The sequence below is a fragment of the Salmo salar genome, chromosome 14, assembly GCF_965601325.2.
Source record: "Salmo salar chromosome 14, fSalSal1, whole genome shotgun sequence".
Lineage (NCBI taxonomy): Eukaryota > Metazoa > Chordata > Actinopteri > Salmoniformes > Salmonidae > Salmo > Salmo salar.
Window position 1 is genome coordinate 53,007,862 of NC_138304.1, and position 19,779 is coordinate 53,027,640.

At 42.4% G+C, this 19,779-nt stretch overlaps 1 protein-coding gene across 3 annotated transcripts in view; it reads left to right on the forward strand.

Moving 5' to 3' along the window:
- acss2l (acyl-CoA synthetase short chain family member 2 like) overlaps nt 1-18,907 on the forward strand; it is a 35,150-nt gene extending 16,243 nt beyond the window's left edge. For all 3 annotated transcript variants that reach the window (XM_045694515.2, XM_045694514.2, XM_045694516.2), the window contains 13 exons: nt 3,211-3,286; nt 4,210-4,294; nt 5,608-5,745; nt 7,492-7,662; nt 8,135-8,268; nt 9,097-9,229; nt 10,513-10,569; nt 12,959-13,039; nt 14,574-14,682; nt 14,872-14,940; nt 15,766-15,942; nt 16,709-16,783; nt 16,878-18,907. In XM_045694515.2, coding sequence (XP_045550471.1) covers nt 3,211-3,286; nt 4,210-4,294; nt 5,608-5,745; nt 7,492-7,662; nt 8,135-8,268; nt 9,097-9,229; nt 10,513-10,569; nt 12,959-13,039; nt 14,574-14,682; nt 14,872-14,940; nt 15,766-15,942; nt 16,709-16,783; nt 16,878-17,005 — 1,433 coding nt within the window. In that variant the 3' untranslated portion in view covers nt 17,006-18,907. The remainder of the gene's footprint in view (nt 1-3,210; nt 3,287-4,209; nt 4,295-5,607; nt 5,746-7,491; nt 7,663-8,134; nt 8,269-9,096; nt 9,230-10,512; nt 10,570-12,958; nt 13,040-14,573; nt 14,683-14,871; nt 14,941-15,765; nt 15,943-16,708; nt 16,784-16,877) is intronic.
- Nucleotides 18,908-19,779: the final 872 nt, after the last annotated feature.

The following is a 19,779-nucleotide window of genomic DNA, read 5'->3' on the forward strand; positions in this document are numbered from 1 at the left end:
TAACAAGGTGTAAACAAATGCCTGTGAGTGGATTTGGAACGACCGGCAGAATATGGTTTATGAACAGTACCTAAAAACTAACTTTTTGATTCACCCGCCACTGTAGCAGATAAATAAAAAATATCTACTAGCCACTCAGAATTCGTACCTGCCAATACATTTATTTGCAGGTTTCGGATTTCCTCAATTTTTTTCCCTCAGGTTTTCACTCTCAATCAAACTTTTCTTTTAGAAAAACAAACAAATTGAATGTTTTAAGTCCACAAATATGCTCAAACTACATCAGGAAACCACTTTTGAGGTCTGGGGAAGAAAATAAAATATATATTTTGGAGGGTATAGTTGCACTTTCATTTCATTTGCACGCCTCGAAAGACTGGTGTTTGGCTGGCAGTGTTTCTGTTCTGCATGCACAATAGTAGAGTTTGCAAAACAAAATACCACCCAATTTGATACAAATCATCATGATATCATATTTAACTTGTACCCCCCACACATTGACTTGGTACCGGTACCCCCTATATTTAGCCTTGTTATTTTGTAACTTTTTATTTTATTTTTTTACTTTAACTTATTTAATAAATATTTTCTTAACTCTTTTTTTTTTTAACTGCGTTGTTAGTTAACCTCTATGGGCTAGGTGGGACGCTTGCGTCCCACCTACGTAACAGCCACTGGCAGCCTGTGGCGCGATTTTCAAAACGTTAAAAATCCTATTACTTCAATTTCTCAAACATATGACTATTTTACAGCTATTTAAAGACAAGACTCTCGTTAATCTAACCACACTGTCCGATTTCAAAAAGGCTTTACAACGAAAGCAAAACATTAGATTATGTCAGCAGAGTACCAAGCCAGAAATAATCAGACACCCATTTTTCAAGCCAGCATATAATGTCACCAAAACCCAGAAGACAGCTAAATGCAGCACTCACCTTTGATGATCTTCATCAGATGACAACCCTAGGACATTATGTTATACAATACATGCATGTTTTGTTCAATCAAGTTCATATTTATATCAAAAACCAGCTTTTTACATTAGCATGTGACGTTCAGAACTAGCATACCCCCCGCAAACTTCCGGGGAATTCGCTAACATTTTACTAAATTACTCACGATAAACGTTCACAAAAAGCATAACAATTATTTAAAGAATTATAGATACAGACCTCCTCTATGCACTCGATATGTCCGATTTTAAAATAGCTTTTTGGTGAAAGCACATTTTGCAATATTCTAAGTACATAGCCCAGGCATCACAGGCTCGCTATTTAGACACCCGGCAAGTTTAGCACTCACCATAATCATATTTACTATTATAAAAGTTTGATTACCTTTTGTTGTCTTCGTCAGAATGCACACCCAGGACTGCTACTTCAATAACAAATGTTGGTTTGGTCCAAAATAATCCATCGTTATATCCGAATAGCGGCGTTTTGTTCGTGCGTTCCAGACACTATCCGAAATAGTAAAGAAGTGTCGCGCGCATGGCGCAATTCGTGACAATAAAATTCTAAATATTCCATTACCGTACTTCGAAGCATGTCAACCGCTGTTTAAAATCTATTTTTACGACATTTTTCTCGTAGAAAAGCGATAATATTCCGACAGGGAATCTCCTTTTCGGCAAACAGAGGAAAAAATCCCAAAGGCGGGGGCGGTCGGGTCACGCGCCTAAGCCCAGTGTCCCTTGATCGGCCACTTGAGAAAGGCGATAATGTGTTTCAGCCTGGGGCTGGAATGACGACATTCTGTTTTTTCCCGGGCTCTGAGCGCCTATGGACGACGTGGGAAGTGTCACGTTAGAGCAGAGATCCTTAGTAAATGATAGAGATGGAAAAGAAGTTCAAGAAATGGTCAGACAGGCCACTTCCTGTAAAGGAATCTCTCAGGTTTTGACCTGCCATTTGAGTTCTGTTATACTCACAGACACCATTCAAACAGTTTTAGAAAATTTAGGGTGTTTTCTATCCATATGTAATAAGTATATGCATATTCTAGTTACTGGGTAGGAGTGGTAACCAGATTAAATCGGGTATGTTTTTTATCCAGCCGTGTCAATACTGCCCCCTAGCCCTAACAGGTTTTAAGGGCTTGTAAGTAAGCATTTCATGGTAAGAGACCGGTTGTATTCGGCGCATGTTATTTGATATCATTATATCATTATGCCAGATAATTTGGAAAGTTTTATGGGAAAGCCATTCATTAGAAATCACTGTTTCAGTGCGGCTTGTTTGGTTTGTGTTTCGGAGGACGCACGGCTCTCGACCTTTGCCTCTCCCGAGTCCGTATGGTAGTTGCAGCGATGAGACAAGACTGTAACTACCAATTGGATACCGTGAAATTGGGGAGAAAAAAGGGGGTAAAAAAAAATTATACAAAAATAAATGACTGTTTCGCTAACTGGCTAAACAAAGTGGCGGACACGGGCGTTCCCATGCCGTTACGTCGTCAGAAATTTGCAAGAAATACAAATCACTGATGCATTCTTTAATATTCTTTACACTGAATGAATCTGCGCTTGCTTTTTTCCCTCCAGGGCACTCTGAAACAACTGCCCAGTGAAGCCCATCATTACAACTATTATTATCTGGGGGATGTTTTCTTCCTGGTCACACTCCCAAAATAAAAAAAATGTCAGGTCACACAACAAAATATCTAGGAGCATATGTGACAAAAATGGTCACACTTTAGAGCCCTGCTGATGTCCAATAAGATGTTACCTTGCATGTGGGACGTGGCTGATGACCAATAAGATGTTACCTTGCATGTGGGACGTGGTTGATGACCAATAAGATGTTACCTTGCATGTGGACTTTAGCCCCCTTGCTAGACAACGTTCCCTAGTTGGACCAATCATCCTGGAGTTGACATCTTAAGTGGGCTCCCGAGTGACGCAGCGGTCTAAGGCACTTCATCTCAGTGCAAGAGGTGTCACTACAGACACCCTGGTTCGATTCCAGGCTTTATCACAACCGGCCGTGATTGGGAGGCCCGTCGGGCGGCGTATAATTTGCCCCAGCGTCGTCCGGGTTTGGCCGGTGTAGGCCGTCATTGTAAATAAGAATTTGTTCTTAACTGACTTGCCTAGTTAGATAAAGGTGAAATAAGAACATGTTAAAGCAATTACCTCCTATATGGGCTTGGGTCCCCCAACAGTTCAGATGAACACTCTATCTTATCAACTTGCATTTTCTCTCTCTCAAGATGGCGTGTACAGAGGGGAGAAGTTGATCAACCTGAAACAGATAGCAGACGAGGCTCTGGAGAAATGCAGGGAGAAGTAGGTTCTATTTACACCTCTATCCTGGTTCTGCTTATACCTAATGCATCCTGTCTGTCTGTCTGTCTGTCTCTGTCTGTCTGTCTGTCTGTCTGTCTGTCTGTCTCTGATACTGTTCACCTTAGACACTAGTAACGATGAACCGACACGTCCTCTATTTTCTGCTGGTGTTTAGATCTATATTATATACGTGTCTCTCTTCATGACAGACACTGTTTACCTTAACCCCTGAGATAGGAGCAGTGGCTCACACACACACACACACACACACACACACACACACACACAGAGCCAGGTCCTGTTGATGGAGAGTGCTGTCTGTTCTGCAAGCTGTGGGGTTGGTGGGGCAACAACAAGGGTTTTGATTCTACAGGGAAGCCCCATCTGTCTGTTGCCCCTAGCAATCTCGATCTGTCGCCGTAGCGATTGTGTGTGTGTGAAACGGCACTTGTATGTCTATCTCAGCCAGAAGACATATGACAGAATATAAACACCATATGGAGGCTGTTCTGCTATGTAGAAACATACACTGAGTGGACAAAACATTAAGAACACCTGCTCTTTCCATAACATAGACTTACCAGGAGAATCCAGGTGAAAGATATGATCTCTTTCCCGTCCGTGTGTATCCAGAATGGTCCACCACCCAAAGGACATCCAGCCAACTTGAAACAACTGTGGAAAGCATTGGAGTCAACGTGGGCCAGCATCCCTGTGGAACGCTTTCAACACTTTGTAGAGTCCATGTCCTGATGAATGGAGGCTGTTCTGAGGGCAAAAGGGGATCCAACTCAAATGTTAGGAAGGTGTTCCTAATGTTTTGTCCACACAGTGTTTAGGGAATATTCAGCGGTGCTACATTGACTGCCCTTACAGACAGATAATACATCATGCTGACAGCTCTCCTCTTCTTTACTCCACAGAGCATCCGCCACTGTTACAAAATGTTTAGTAGTAAAACATCATGCACTGAGGACACAAAATGGAGACATTTCCAACAAATTGCAGGTAGGCCCAGATTTTGACCAGAATACGGACATTAAACTATCACTGCCCAGTGCCTAAAATATATATATATATTTTTTTTTGGCGATTTGAACAATAGTTCAATCTATTTTTTTCTTGAGTTTTAACCTGAGTTGTGTTTGTTGATGTGCTGTTCTCCTCCACCTGTATTTCCTGGTGTACTTCTACTGTAATCTGACTGTCATGTTCCCGCTGTATTTCCTGGTGTACTTTTACTGTATTCTGACTGTCGGGGTCCTGCTGTATTTCCTGGTGTACTTCTACTGTATTCTGACTGTCAGGGTCCTGCTGTATTTTCTGGTGTACTTTTATTGTATTCTGACTGTCGGGGTCCTGCTGTATTTCCTGGTGTACTTCTACTGTATTCTGACTGTCAGGGTCCTGCTGTATTTTCTGGTGTACTTTTACTGTATTCTGACTGTCAGGGTCCTGCTGTATTTCCTGGTGTAGTTCTACTGTATTCTGAGTAAGTGGTGTTTCTGCTGTATTTCCTGGTGTACTTCTACTGTATTCTGAGTAAGTGGTGATTCTGCTGTATTTCCTGGTGTACTTCTACTGTATTCTGACTAAGTGGTGTTTCTGCTGTATTTCCTAGTGTACTTCTACTGTATTCTGAGTAAGTGGTGTTTCTGCTGTATTTCCTAGTGTACTTCTACTGTATTCTGAGTAAGTGGTGTTTCTGTTGTATTTCCTGTTGTCCAGACCTTGTGGGATGCTGCGTGTGATGTGTGATGGGAGGAGGTGATGGGACAGGTCTCAGAGCAGTGTGAACCTGAGTCCTGTTGTATTTCCTGTTGTCCAGACCCCGTGGGATGCTGCGTGTGATGTGTGTTGGGAGGAGGTAATGGGACAGGTCTCAGAGCAGTGTGAACCTGAGTCCTGTTGTATTTCCTGTTGTCCAGACCCCGTAGGATGCTGCGTGTGATGTATGTTGGGAGGAGGTGATGGGACAGGTCTCAGAGCAGTGTGAACCTGAGTCCTGTTGTATTTCCTGTTGTCCAGACCCCGTGGGATGCTGCGTGTGATGTGTGATGGGAGGAGGTAATGGGACAGGTCTCAGAGCAGTGTGAACCTGAGTCCTGTTGTATTTCCTGTTGTCCAGACCCCGTAGGATGCTGCGTGTGATGTATGTTGGGAGGAGGTGATGGGACAGGTCTCAGAGCTGTGTGAACCTGAGTCCTGTTGTATTTCCTGTTGTCCAGACCCCGTGGGATGCTGCGTGTGTTGGGAGGAGGTGATGGGACAGGTCTCAGAGCAGTGTGAACCTGAGTCCTGTTGTATTTCCTGTTGTCCAGACCCCGTGGGATGCTGCGTGTGATGTGTGTTGGGACGAGGTGATGGGACAGGTCTCAGAGCAGTGTGAACCTGAGTGGCTGGATGCAGAGGATCCTCTCTTTATACTGTATACCAGCGGATCTACTGGAAAACCTAAGGTACGGTACTCTCACACACTTACACACACACATATATATATATATATATATATATACACTGCTCAAAAAAATAAAGGGAACACTTAAACAACACATCCTAGATCTGAATGAAAGAAATAATCTTATTAAATACTTTTTTCTTTACATTGTTGAATGTGCTGACAACAAAATCACACAAAAATAATCAATGGAAATCCAATTTATCAACCCATGGAGGTCTGGATTTGGAGTCACACTCAAAATTAAAGTGGAAAACCACACTACAGGCTGATCCAACTTTGATGTAATGTCCTTAAAACAAGTCAAAATGAGGCTCAGTAGTGTGTGTGGCCTCCACGTGCCTGTATGACCTCCCTACAACGCCTGGGCATGCTCCTGATGAGGTGGCGGATGGTCTCCTGAGGGATCTCCTCCCAGACCTGGACTAAAGCATCCGCCAACTCCTGGGCAGTCTGTGGTGCAACGTAGCGTTGGTGGATGGAGCGAGACATGATGTCCCAGATGTGCTCAATTGGATTCAGGTCTGGGGAACGGGCGGGCCAGTCCATAGCATCAATGCCTTCCTCTTGCAGGAACTGCTGACACACTCCAGCCACATGAGGTCTAGCATTGTCTTGCATTAGGAGGAACCCAGGGCCAACCGCACCAGCATATGGTCTCACAAGGGGTCTGAGGATCTCATCTCGGTACCTAATGGCAGTCAGGCTACCTCTGGCGAGCACATGGAGGGCTGTGCGGCCCCCCAAAGAAATGCCACCCCACACCATGACTGACCCACCACCAAACCGGTCATGCTGGAGGATGTTGCAGGCAGCAGAACGTTCTCTATGGCGTCTCCAGACTCTGTCACGTCTGTCACGTGCTCAGTGTGAACCTGCTTTCATCTGTGAAGAGCACAGCGCGCCAGTGGCGAATTTGCCAATCTTGGTGTTCTCTGGCAAATGCCAAACGTCCTGCACGGTGTTGGGCTGTAAGCACAACCCCCACCTGTGGACGTCGGGCCCTCATACCACCCTCATGGAGTCTGTTTTTGACCGTTTGAGCAGACACATGCACATTTGTGGCCTGCTGGAGGTCATTTTGCAGGGCTCTGGCAGTGCTCCTCCTGCTCCTCCTTGCACAAAGGCGGAGGTAGCGGTCCTGCTGCTGGGTTGTTGCCCTCCTACGGCCTCCTCCACGTCTCCTGATGTACTGGCCTGTCTCCTGGTAGCGCCTCCATGCTCTGGACACTACGCTGACAGACACAGCAAACCTTCTTGCCACAGCTCGCATTGATGTGCCATCCTGGATGAGCTGCACTACCTGAGCCACTTGTGTGGGTTGTAGACTCCGTAACATGCTACCACTAGAGTGAAAGCACCGCCAGCATTCAAAAGTGACCAAAAGATCAGCCAGGAAGCATAGGAACTGAGAAGTGGTCTATGGTCACCACCTGCAGAACCACTCCTTTATTGGGGGTGTCTTGCTTATTGCCTATAATTTCCACCTGTTGTCTATATCATTTGCATAACAGCATGTGAAATTTATTGTCAATCAGTGTTGCTTCCTAAGTGGACAGTTTGATTTCACAGAAGTGTGATTGACTTGGAGTTACATTGTGTTGTTTAAGTGTTCCCTTTATTTTTTTGAGCAGTGTATATATATATATGTGTATACACACACACACACACACACACACACATATATATATTATGTGTGTATATATACGTGTGTGTGTGTGTGACCCCGTGTCTTCCTCTTCTGCAGGGTGTTCTCCACACGGTAGCAGGCTACCTGCTCTACACCTCTCTGACCTTTAAGTATGTGTTTGACCACCAGCCAGACGATGTGTACTGGTGTACCGCTGATATAGGATGGATCACCGGACACTCCTACATCACCTATGGACCCCTGGCCAATGGGGCTACCAGCATACTGGTCAGTAGAACAAACAACACATTTTTATTTTTTGAATTTAACCTTTATTTAACTAGGCAAGTCGGTTAAGAGCAAATTCTTGGTCTGATGGTTGATACGTTGGGTTGGTGTGTGGGAATACTCCTGGTCTGATGGTTAACACGTTGGGTTGGTGTGTGGGAATACTCCTGGCCTGATGGTTAACACGTTGGGTTGGTGTGTGGAAATACTCCTGGTCTGATGGTTGATACGTTGGGTTGGTGTGTGGGAATACTCCTGGTCTGATGGTTAACATGTTGGGTTGGTGTGTGGGAATACTCCTGGCCTGATGGTTAACAACACGTTGGGGTGGTGTGTGGGAATACTCTTGGCCTGATGGTTGATTACCACGAGTTACAGTTTCATACGTTGTAATACTAGCACTTTCTTTGTATTGCCTGACTGAACCAACGGGGTGTGTGTGTGTGTGTGTGTGTGTGTGTGTGTTCTCCAGTTTGAGGGTATTCCAGTCCACCCTCACGTGGGGCGTTTCTGGGAGGTGATTGAGAAGTACAGAGTGACCAAGTTCTACACAGCTCCCACAGCCATACGCCTTCTGATGAAGTACGGATTAGATCCAGTACAGAAGTAAGCACACACACACACACACACACACACACACACACACACACACACACACACACACACACACACACACACACACACACACGCTGTGTGTTTCTCAGTGTAAGATTCAATCTGTCCTTTTTTTGTTGTTGCTGTTGCTATGCATCTTTGAAAGGTGGTGTTCCCGGCATTCGCAGAGACCTCATACACGATAAACGTTGCATGTGTCAGCTCAGTAGGAAATTACCTTTTAAATGTCAAGCAAACTATTACCGCTGGATCTACTGTCGATCAGATTGAACGCCGGCCTTTCATCTTTGCTGATCTGAGCTATAGCACTTCAGCTATAATTTTTATTTATTTTTATTTCACCTTTATTTAACCAGGTAAGCTAGTTGAGAACAAGATCTCATTTACAATTGCGACCTGGCCAAGATAAAGCAAAAGCAGTTTGACAACATACAACAACACAGAGTTACACATGGAGTAAAACAAAACATACAGTCAATAATACAGTAGAAAAATAAGTCTGTATACAATGTGAGCAAATGAGGTGCGATAAGGGAGGTAAAGGCAATAAATAGGCCATGGTGGCGAAGTAAATACAATATAGCAAGTAAAACACTGGAATGGTAGATTTGCAGTGGAAGAAAGTGCAAAGTAGAAATAATGGGGTGCAAAGGAGCAAAATAAATAAATAAATAAATACAGTAGGGGAAGTAATAATAATAACGCAGTGTCATTCTGTCCACTAGCGCCATCTGTTGGACAAAAAGAGAACCAACACTCTGGTTTAACAGACTCAGCATTTTCATCACTTATTCACCCTAAACCTGTCACTTCCTGCAGGTACGACCTGTCATCGCTGAGGATTCTGGGTACTGTAGGTGAGCCCATCAACCCGGAGGCGTGGCATTGGTACCACGAGGTGATTGGTCAGAAGAGATGCCCTGTGGTGGACACCTTCTGGCAGACGGAGACGGTGAGAGACGCTGAGTGAACAATGAACCCAACCGGTACCATTCCATAATGTCTGTTTTTGAAATCGTCCTTTTAATTCTTTAATTGTTTTCTATTACATCTATTTGACTGAAAATAAGTTAGAAAATACAGTTCAAATAAAGATTTTAATACATTTTGAAAAATATACTGAGCAACAAAAAAAAATGAAGATTTTACTGAGCTAGAGTTCATAATCTATGGATTTGAAATGACTGGGAATACAGAAATGTATCTGGTCACAGATATAAGGTATCTTAAAAACAAAGTGGGGTCGTGGATCAGAAAACCAGTCAGTATCTGGTGACCACCATTTCTCTCATGCAGCGTGACACATCTCCTTTCGCATAGAGTTGATCAGGCTGTTGATTGTGGCCTGTGGAATGTTGTCCCACTCCTCTTCAATGGCTGTGCGAACTTGGTGGATATTGGCGGGAACTGGAACACGCTGTCATACACGTCGATCCAGAGCATCCCAAACATGCTCAATGGGTGACATGTCTGGCCATGGAAGAAGTGGGTCATTTTCAGCTTCTAGGAATTGTGTACAGTTCCTTGTGAAATGGGGCCGTGCATTATCATGCTGAAACATGAGGTGATGGCGGCGGATGAATGGCACGACAATGGACCTCGTCACGGTATCTCTGTGCATTCAAATTGCCATCGATAAAATGCAATTGTGTTCGTTGTCTGTAGCTTATTACTCTCCATACCATAATCCCAATGCCACCATAGGGCACGTTGTTCACAATTGGCAAACCGCTCGCCCACACGATGCCATATACACGTGGTCTGCGGTTGTGAGCCCGGATAGACGGCCTCCCAAATTCTCTAAAATGATGTTGGAGGAGGCTTATGGTAGAGAAATTAACATTACATTCTCTGGCAACAGCTCTGGTGGACATTCCTGTAGTCAGCATGCCAATTGCACGCTCCCTCAAAACTTGGGACATCTGTGTTGTGAGACAAAACTGCACATTTTAGAGTGGCCTTTTATTGTCCCCAGCACAAGGTGCAACTGTGAAATGATCATTCTGTTTAATCAGATTCTAGATATGCCACACCTGTCAGGAGGATGGATTATCTTGGCAAAGGAAAAATGCTCACTAACAGGGATGTAAATACATTTGTGCAAAATATTTGAGTGAGAAAAAAGCTTCTTTTTTTTTATACATATGAAACATTTCTGTGATCTTTTATTTCAGCATGTCGCGTTTATATTGCTGTTCATTGTGTGTGTGTTTAATGACTTGTGTTCTTGCATAGGGTGGCCATGTTTTAACTCCTTTACCTGCCGCTACACCTCTGAAACCTGGATCAGCTGTAAGTTACCATCATATATACACAGTGTACATTTTTTTTATTGACCCCCCCCCCCCCCCCCCCCCTTTGCCCTCAGAACAGCCTCGATTTGTCGGGGTGTGGACTCTACAAGGTGTTGAAGGCGTTCCACAGGGATGCCGGCCCATGTTGATTCCGATGCTTCTCATTGTTGTGTCAAGTTGGCTGGATGTCCTTTAGGTGGTGGATCATTCTTGATACACACGGGAAACTTGAGTGTGAAAAACCCAGTAACGTTGCAGTTCTTGACACAAACCGGTGCGCCTGGCACCTACTACCATACTCCGTTAAAAGGCACTTAAATATTTAGTCTTGCCCATTCACCCTCTGAATGGCACACATACACAATCCATGTCTCAATTATATCAAGGCTTAAAAATCCTTCTTTAACCCGTCTCTTCCCCTTCATCTACACTGATTTTGAAGTTGAGGACAGACGTTCCGCCTGCGGAACCCCTAGCCAACAGCCAATGGCATCGCACGGCACAAAATACAAAACCAACTAAAATACCAAAATTCAATTTTCTCAAACAATCAACTATTTTACACCATTTTAAAGATAAGACTCTCGATAATCTAACCACATTGTCCGATTTCAAAAAGGCTTTACAGCGAAAGCAAAACATTAGATTATGTTAGGAGAGTACATAGACAAATAATCACACAGCCATTTTCCAAGCAAGCATATATGTCACATAAACCCAAACCACAGCTAAATGCAGCACTAACCTTTGATCTTCATCAGATGACACTCCTAGGACATTATGTTATACAATACATGCATGTTTTGTTCAATCAAGTTCATATTTATATCAAAAAACAGCTTTTTACATTAGCATGTGATGTTCAGAACTAGCATACCCACCGAAAACTTCCGGTGAATTTACTAAATTACTCATGATAAACGTTGACAAAATACATAACAATTATTTAAAGAATTATAGATACAGAACTCCTTTATGCAATCGCTATGTCCGATTTTAAAATAGCTTTTCGGCGAAAGCACATTTTGCAATATTCTGAGTACATAGCTCGGCCATCACGGCTAGCTATTTTGACATCCGCCAACTTCAGGGTCACCTAAACTCAGAATTACTATTAGAACAATTGGATTACCTTTGCTGTTCTTCGTCAGAATGCACTCCCAGGACTTCTACTTCAACAACAAATGTTGTTTTGGTTCCAAATGATCCATAGTTATATCCAAATACCTCCGTTTTGTTCGTGCGTTCAGGTCACTATCCGAAGGGTAACGCGCGAGCGCATTTCGTGACAAAGAATTTCAAAATATTCCATTACCATACTTAGAAGCATGTCAAACGGTGTTTAAAATCAATTTTTATGCTATTTGTCTCGTAAAATAGCGATAATATTCCAACCGGGCAACGTTGTATTCATTCAAACGCTGAAAGAAAAAAATGGAGTAGTCTCGTGAACGCGCATCTCCAGTCTCACTGTCCCCAGGCTGACCACTTACAAACTCTGCTCCTATACTTTGCCCAGAGACAGCAGACACCCCATTCCACTTTCTGGCGGCTTTAGAGAGCCAATGAAAGCCTTAGAAAGTGTCACGTTACAGCACAGATGTTGTAATTTCGATAGAGATATAACAGAAGGACAACAAATTGTCAGACAGGGCACTTCCTACATGGAATCTTCTCAGGTTTTGGCCTGCCATATGAGTTCTGTTATACTCACAGACACCATTCAAACAGTTTTAGAAACTTTAGAGTGTTTTCTATCCAAATCTACTAATTATATGCATATTCTAGTTTCTGGGCAGGAGTAGTAACCAGATTAAGTCGGGTACATTTTTTTATCCGGCCGTGAAAATACTGCCCCCTATCCCAAAGAAGTTAACAAGTGACATCAATAAGGGATCATATCTTTCAACTGGATTCACCTGGTCAGTCTATGTCATGGAAAGAGCAGGTGTTCTTAATGTTTTGTCCACTCAGTGTATATACTAGCACAGAAGCGTGCAAGTGAAATATTTCCCATATTACCTGTGATAGGATCCTTACTCCTTGTCTGAGGTATACTGTAGTTACAGACGTCTAACCCCAGTGTTCTCAGATGGTAATCTGGAATGAGGAGTTCTGCCCCAGTAGAATCTGTCTTGTTATTGAAGAGTTTATAGCAGGGGTAAGGCAACCGACTTCCTGGAGCGCTGCAGGTTCTGACCACCTGAGCTAATTGATCAGTGATCGTCTAAATTGAACACACCTGGTTTACCAGGTCGGTTAATTAAAAAAAATAAAGAAAAAAAAAAGTGTGTCAGTGTTGCCCCAGGACCAGGGTCGCCTACCCCTGGATTATAGCATCTAATCAACCTTGAATCCTATAGATTTGAATCTGTCTGATGTTCCAGACGTTTCCTTTCTTTGGCGTGGAGCCCACCATACTGAACGAGCATGGAGAGGAACTGGAGGGAGAGGCAGAGGGCTATCTGGTCAGTATTATAACACTATAATAGAGAGGCAGAGGGCTATCTGGTCAGTATTATAACACTATAATAGAGAGGCAGAGGGCTATCTGGTCAGTATTATAACACTATAATAGAGAGGCAGAGGGCTATCTGGTCAGTATTATAACACTATAATGGAGAGGCAGAGGGCTATCTGGTCAGTATTATAACACTATAATAGAGAGGCAGAGGGCTATCTGGTCAGTATTATAACACTATAATAGAGAGGCAGAGGGCTATCTGGTCAGTATTATAACACTATAATGAGAGGCAGAGGGCTATCTGGTCAGTATTATAACACTATAATGGAGAGGCAGAGGGCTATCTGGTCAGTATTATAACACTATAATAGAGAGGCAGAGGGCTATCTGGTCAGTATTATAACACTATAATGGAGAGGCAGAGGGCTATCTGGTCAGTATTATAACACTATAATGAGAGGCAGAGGGCTATCTGGTCAGTATTATAACACTATAATGGAGAGGCAGAGGGCTATCTGGTCAGCATTATAACACTATAATGGAGAGGCAGAGGGCTATCTGGTCAGTATTATAACACTATAATAGAGAGGCAGAGGGCTATCTGGTCAGCATTATAACACTATAATGGAGAGGCAGAGGGCTATCTGGTCAGTATTATAACACTATAATAGAGAGGCAGAGGGCTATCTGGTCAGTATAATAACACTATAATAGAGAGGCAGAGGGCTATCTGGTCAGTATAATAACACTATAATAGAGAGGCAGAGGGCTATCTGGTCAGTATAATAACACTATAATAGAGAGGCAGAGGGCTATCTGGTCAGTATAATAACACTATAATAGAGAGGCAGAGGGCTATCTGGTCAGTATTATAACACTATAATAGAGAGGCAGAGGGCTATCTGGTCAGTATTATAACACTATAATAGAGAGGCAGAGGGCTATCTGGTCAGTATTATAACACTATAATGGAGAGGAAGTGGAGGGAGAGGCAGAGGGCTATCTGGTCAGTATAATAACACTATAATAGAGAGGCAGAGGGCTATCTGGTCAGTATTATAACACTATAATAGAGAGGCAGAGGGCTATCTGGTCAGTATTATAACACTATAATGGAGAGGAAGTGGAGGGAGAGGCAGAGGGCTATCTGGTCAGTACACAACACATTCTATGGTACAATCACTTCGAGTACAGTGTTATACATGTTTTTTTTATTCTCTCTCACTATCCTTATAATATGGGTTTCATATAAGGTTATTACCGTAATGTATCTAAACTAAGAGCCATGGTCTGTAATGTTGTTGCTGGTGTTTCATTATGTACCTGTAGGATTATTACCATAATATTTCTAAACTAAGAGTCATGGTCTGTAATGTTGTTGCAGGTGTTTCATTATGTACCGGTAGGATTATTACCGTAATATTTCTAAACTAAGAGTCATGGTCTGTAATGTTGTTGCAGGTGTTTCATTATGTACCGGTAGGATTATTACCGTAATATTTCTAAACTAAGAGCCATGGTCTGTAATGTCGTTGCAGGTGTTCCGTCGGCCCTGGCCTGGTATCATGCGTACCGTGTACGGAAACCAGGAGCGTTTTGAGAACACATACTTCAAGAAATTCCCAGGATTCTATGTGACCGGGGATGGTAAGACTTTTGAAACAGCACCTTGCATTCTCTGATTGATTTAGATTTGTGTTTTATTAGATCAGATTCATCATAATCATTGACGATCACAATCACATTGTAACGGTGACATCGACGTTAAACATATGGCACTGTTGTTTTCTTTTAAAAGGTTTAATAAAGTGAATTAATGAATTCTTTCTTTCCCAGGCTGCAGGAGGGATAAAGATGGATACTACTGGATCGCAGGCAGGATAGATGACATGATTAACGTTTCAGGTCATTTGTTTTCCTACAGTTTGGCCACTGCTGCTGCTGCTGCTGGCTTAATTTTGCGGGTCAAAGCCAGGTTACTGTGAAGCACTCTGTGATAAATGTTGCTGTAAAAACAGGCTATAGATAGATAGATACAGTAAATTAGATGGATACAGTAGATAGATAGATGGATGCATTACATAGATGGATGCATTAGATAGATAGATACTGTAGATAGATACAGTAGATAGATAGATACTGTAGATAGATAGATACTGTAGATAGATAGATATGATAGGTACAGTAGATAGGTACAGTAGATACAGTATTTTAGATGGATACAGTAGATGGATAGATATGGATAGATGGATACAGTAGATAGATGGATACAGTAGATAGATAGATACAGTAGATAGATAGATATGATAGGTACAGTAGATAGGTACAGTAGATACAGTATTTTAGATGGATAGATACAGTAGATGGATAGATAGATACAGTAGATAGATAAATACTGTAGATAGATAGATACTGTAGATAGATACTGTAGATAGATACAGTAGATAGATGGATACAGTAGATAGATAGATAAATACAGTAGATGGATAAATACAGTAGATAGATGGATAGATACAGTAGATAGATGGATAGATACAGTAGATGGATAGATACAGTAGATGGATAGATACAGTAGATGGATAGATACAGTAGATGGATACAGTAGGTAGATAGGTACAGTAGATAGATAGATGGATGATGATAACCCATAGTGTTGTCTTCCCTATAGGCCACCTGATGACGATGATGTAAGTGGGAACCGATAGTGTTGATAACGTTGTCTCCCTCCAGGTCACCTGTTGAGCACAGCGGAGGTAGAGTCATCTCTAACAGACCATGGAGCGGTGGCCGAGGCTGCAGTGGTCAGCAGACCCCACACGGTCAAGGGGGAGTGTCTCTACTGTTTCGTTACTCTGAAGGACTGCAGAGAGTTCAACCGCACTCTGGTGGACGAACTCAAGAGACAAGGTGTTTGACCAGGTTACCCCTTGTAGAACTAACACTAGATTACAGGTTACCCCTTGTAGAACTAACACTAGATTACCCCTTGTATAACTAACACTAGATTACAGGTTACCCCTTGTAGAACGAACACTAGGTTACAGGTTACCCCTTGTAGAACGAACACTAGGTTACAGGTTACCCTTTGTAGAACTAACACTAGATTACCCCTTGTAGAACTAACACTAGATTACAGGTTACCCCTTAGAGAACGAACACTAGGTTACAGGTTACCCCTTGTAGAACTAACACTAGATTACAGGTTACCCTTGTAGAACTAACACTAGATTACAGGTTACCCCTTGTAGAACTAACACTAGATTACAGGTTACCCCTTGTAGCATTTGGCTACACAAGCCTATTATCGCACTGCATATCAGATATGTTTATACTGCATTCTATTCCACTGTATCTTAATCTATGCTGCTCTGACATCACTCGTCCATATATTTATATAGTCTTAATTAGATTCCTTTACTTATAGTTGTGTGTATATGTTGTGTAATTTGTTAGATATTACTTGTTAGATATTACTGCACTGTCGGAGCTAGAAACACAAGCGTTTTGCTACACCTGCATTAACATCTGCTCAACACGTGTATGGACCAATAACATCTGCTCAACACGTGTATGGACCAATACAATTTGATTTGATGTAAACAATAGTACATAATGAGTGTTTTGTTGGTTCTTGATTTAACACAACAACAAAACATGTCTTATGTCTTGTTAGTGAGAGAGAAGATTGGTCCGATCGCCACACCAGACTTCATCCAGAACGCTCCTGGACTTCCTAAAACACGATCTGGTAAGTGTTACCTCATTCCTGATTTTTACCACATTTTGTCTTTACATTTTCATTTATTATTTTTGTTTTATTTATCAAAATATCTCATCCTCAGGTAAGATCATGAGGCGGGTCCTGAGGCAGATCGCCCGGAACGAGAAGGATCTCGGTGACCTTTCAACCCTGGCTGACCCCAAGGTCGTAGAGGTCCTGTTCAGCCAGCGCTGTGAAACGGCCGCATGAGGGGCTGCATGTCAACACTCTACAGTAGCTTCCTCTCCTCGACGCCTCGTCTCCTCTCCTCGTCTCCTCATTTCCTCTCCATCATCTACACTGATCTGAAAACTATGGAAGCCCATTCCTGCCACCAACTCTTAAAAAAAAAATAGTAGAACATACAGGATATATTTCTTAATTTGTAGAAGTATGTGTACATTTATTTCCATCTATCCACGTTGCAGAGATCAGCACAGCAGGGTCGCCGGCTAAATGTGTGACGAGTTGGCATTTGCCTCAACAATTTTTTCAATTCGGTTTCATAAAAATATTGACACAAAAAAGCATTGAAAATTACTGTTGTTTAGACTGATTTGCCTTAGGATTTGTTAACTCGTGCTTCAGTCTGATCAACTGTAGCCTACTGATACCAGCTACAGGTGACCTAGAGAAACCTATGCACTCTGTTCTCCTCTGGCCAGGGGAAACGAAGAGGTAATGTTGTGTATTTTATAGCCAAAGCTATGTATTTATAGCCTAAAATAGGCCTATTTTATTTGTGTTAAGAGAAAATGTGATCAAAATTTTGATTTTTATATTCAGACTTCGGGTGGCATGTCGACCCAGACCTTATCAATCCAAAATGGTTGACTGAAATTAGTCAACGAAGACACAATAGTGATGATATTCTGTGTGAGTCACTTTATAATTACAGATGTAACCGTGGATACAGTCAGCCCTGTTCGTTCTATTGTCCAATCACAGTTGATGATTAGTATTGTTTTTTTAATATATTTGTTTTAAACCATATGACCTGATTTTTGAAAAAATAAATAATAATCTGGTCCCATCATAGCCCATATGCAACCGTTTTACAGCTGATTCTATTACTATGTCATACCCTACGACTTAGGGTCTGGAGTTTCACCTGGTTGGGTTAGTCTACCAGATCAGGAAAAAATCTCTGGGCCCCTAGGAAAACTCTCCTGTGGTGCCACCTCCTGAAATCACCTCCACAGAGAGACAGATGGAAGAAGCATGTCCTACAAAATACTATCTCAACATTTTTTTTTTAAGTATCTCATCATCATAAAAATAAATGTGGTTGTCGAGAATGGGCTTTTGACAGAAAACACCGGTTATAAAATATACAACAGGAAACATGGCAGATGAGGTATTTTCTTTCTCTCACTTATTCAGCGTCGTTCTAGGAAGATTGAGACGAGGTGAGGAGGCTATGTTAGACATACCCAGAGAGTCCCCCTTCTAGTCCCTTTCTGATGGTGCAGATTAATTCAGAGTCCCTAAGCGCTGATCCTGAATCAGTCTTAAGTTGTTTTGTGTGCACTGTTTTGGGGATGGGATTAGTGGTTTGAGGACAGATCCTAGATCAGATCTTATGGGAACGACTGACTTCGATGACGGTCTATGTAAGGGAATACAGTCAATTAACCATTGAATTCAGTTTGTTTGTACCCTTTTCTAAACCGGTCAAAAAGGACATGAAACAATCCCTATTCTAAATGATTATTTATGCCACAGTGGTGTCATTTGCATGTAATAATGGGTGGGCCATGTAATAATGGGTGGGCCATGTAATAATGGGTGGGCCATGTAATTAATGGGTGGGCCATGTAATAATGGGTGGGCCAATGTTGAGGTAAACTGGACATGGAATCAGAATCTTTCCCTTGTTGCCTGGTCAGCAACCGAACCTCTAACATTCTCTCCGTGTTCTGATTGATCCGCTTCTGTCTTCCATCTTGCTTTTTACAGCTAATTTCGCCTTTTAAAGCTATGATAACTATTCCCAGGGAGACCAGTCAGCTTTGCACAGTTCTTCCACAAACATGACTTGCATTTGTTTGGATGTCTATGTATATTATAACTTTGAGATTTTATGATTTGAGAATAAAACTGTTTAATTTATTTGGTTGTTTTTGAAATTATTAAAACATTTTTGTTGTTGAAATTACCCTTTTTTTCTAATGTTACGTTCCCCAGTTTCTGTGTTGCGGTTTGTGTATTTGTATGTATTTCAGGAAATGGCTTCTTGAAATTCTCCAAGCAGCTGATTGGTCGGCCCCATTACTGATTGGAGAGCTGACCCCGCCGCCTCGTTAGGACGCAGCTGTCTCCCATTAACAACTCCTTCTCCAGCTATATAAGCCAGTGTTCTGTTGCTCAGAGAGAGGAGGCTAATGGTTGGTTGGTTGGTTGGTTGGTTGGTTGGTTGGTGTGTGTGTGTGTGTGTGTGTGTGTGTGTGTGTGTGTGTGTGTGTGTGTGTGTGTGTGTGTGTGTGTGTGTGTGTGTGTGTGTGTGTGTGTGTGTGTGTGTGTGTGTGTGTGTGTGTGTGTGTGTGTGTGTGTGTGTGTGTGTGTGTGTGAGTGAGTGAAGACATTTGGTATGTACTGTGTTTGTTGTTGCTGAGGGTGCTGATTGGTTATGTCTGTTGTGTGTCAACAGGACGCAGTGTTTTGATTATTGAGTTTATTTGTGTTATTCTGTTTCATTTGCTCCCAGGGGGGAAGGGGAAGGCACCTAGGGAGTACTTAGGCAAGAGGCCCACGGGCATACATTACCCGCAGTAGTTTATTGTCTATGCACACTAAGACCTGGGTGGACCATCCCCTGTATTTTGGTTAGTGCACCAGGTGGTGCTAGGTAAGTAGTGGGTAGGAAGGTAAGGTAGGAGAGGGGGCTTTGATATTTACTTTCTTTGCTTTGGTTCCGTCCAGCCCCTTTTCCCCAAACTTACCGTGCGAAGGAATAAATTCCCTGTAAATGGTAAATTCTCTGC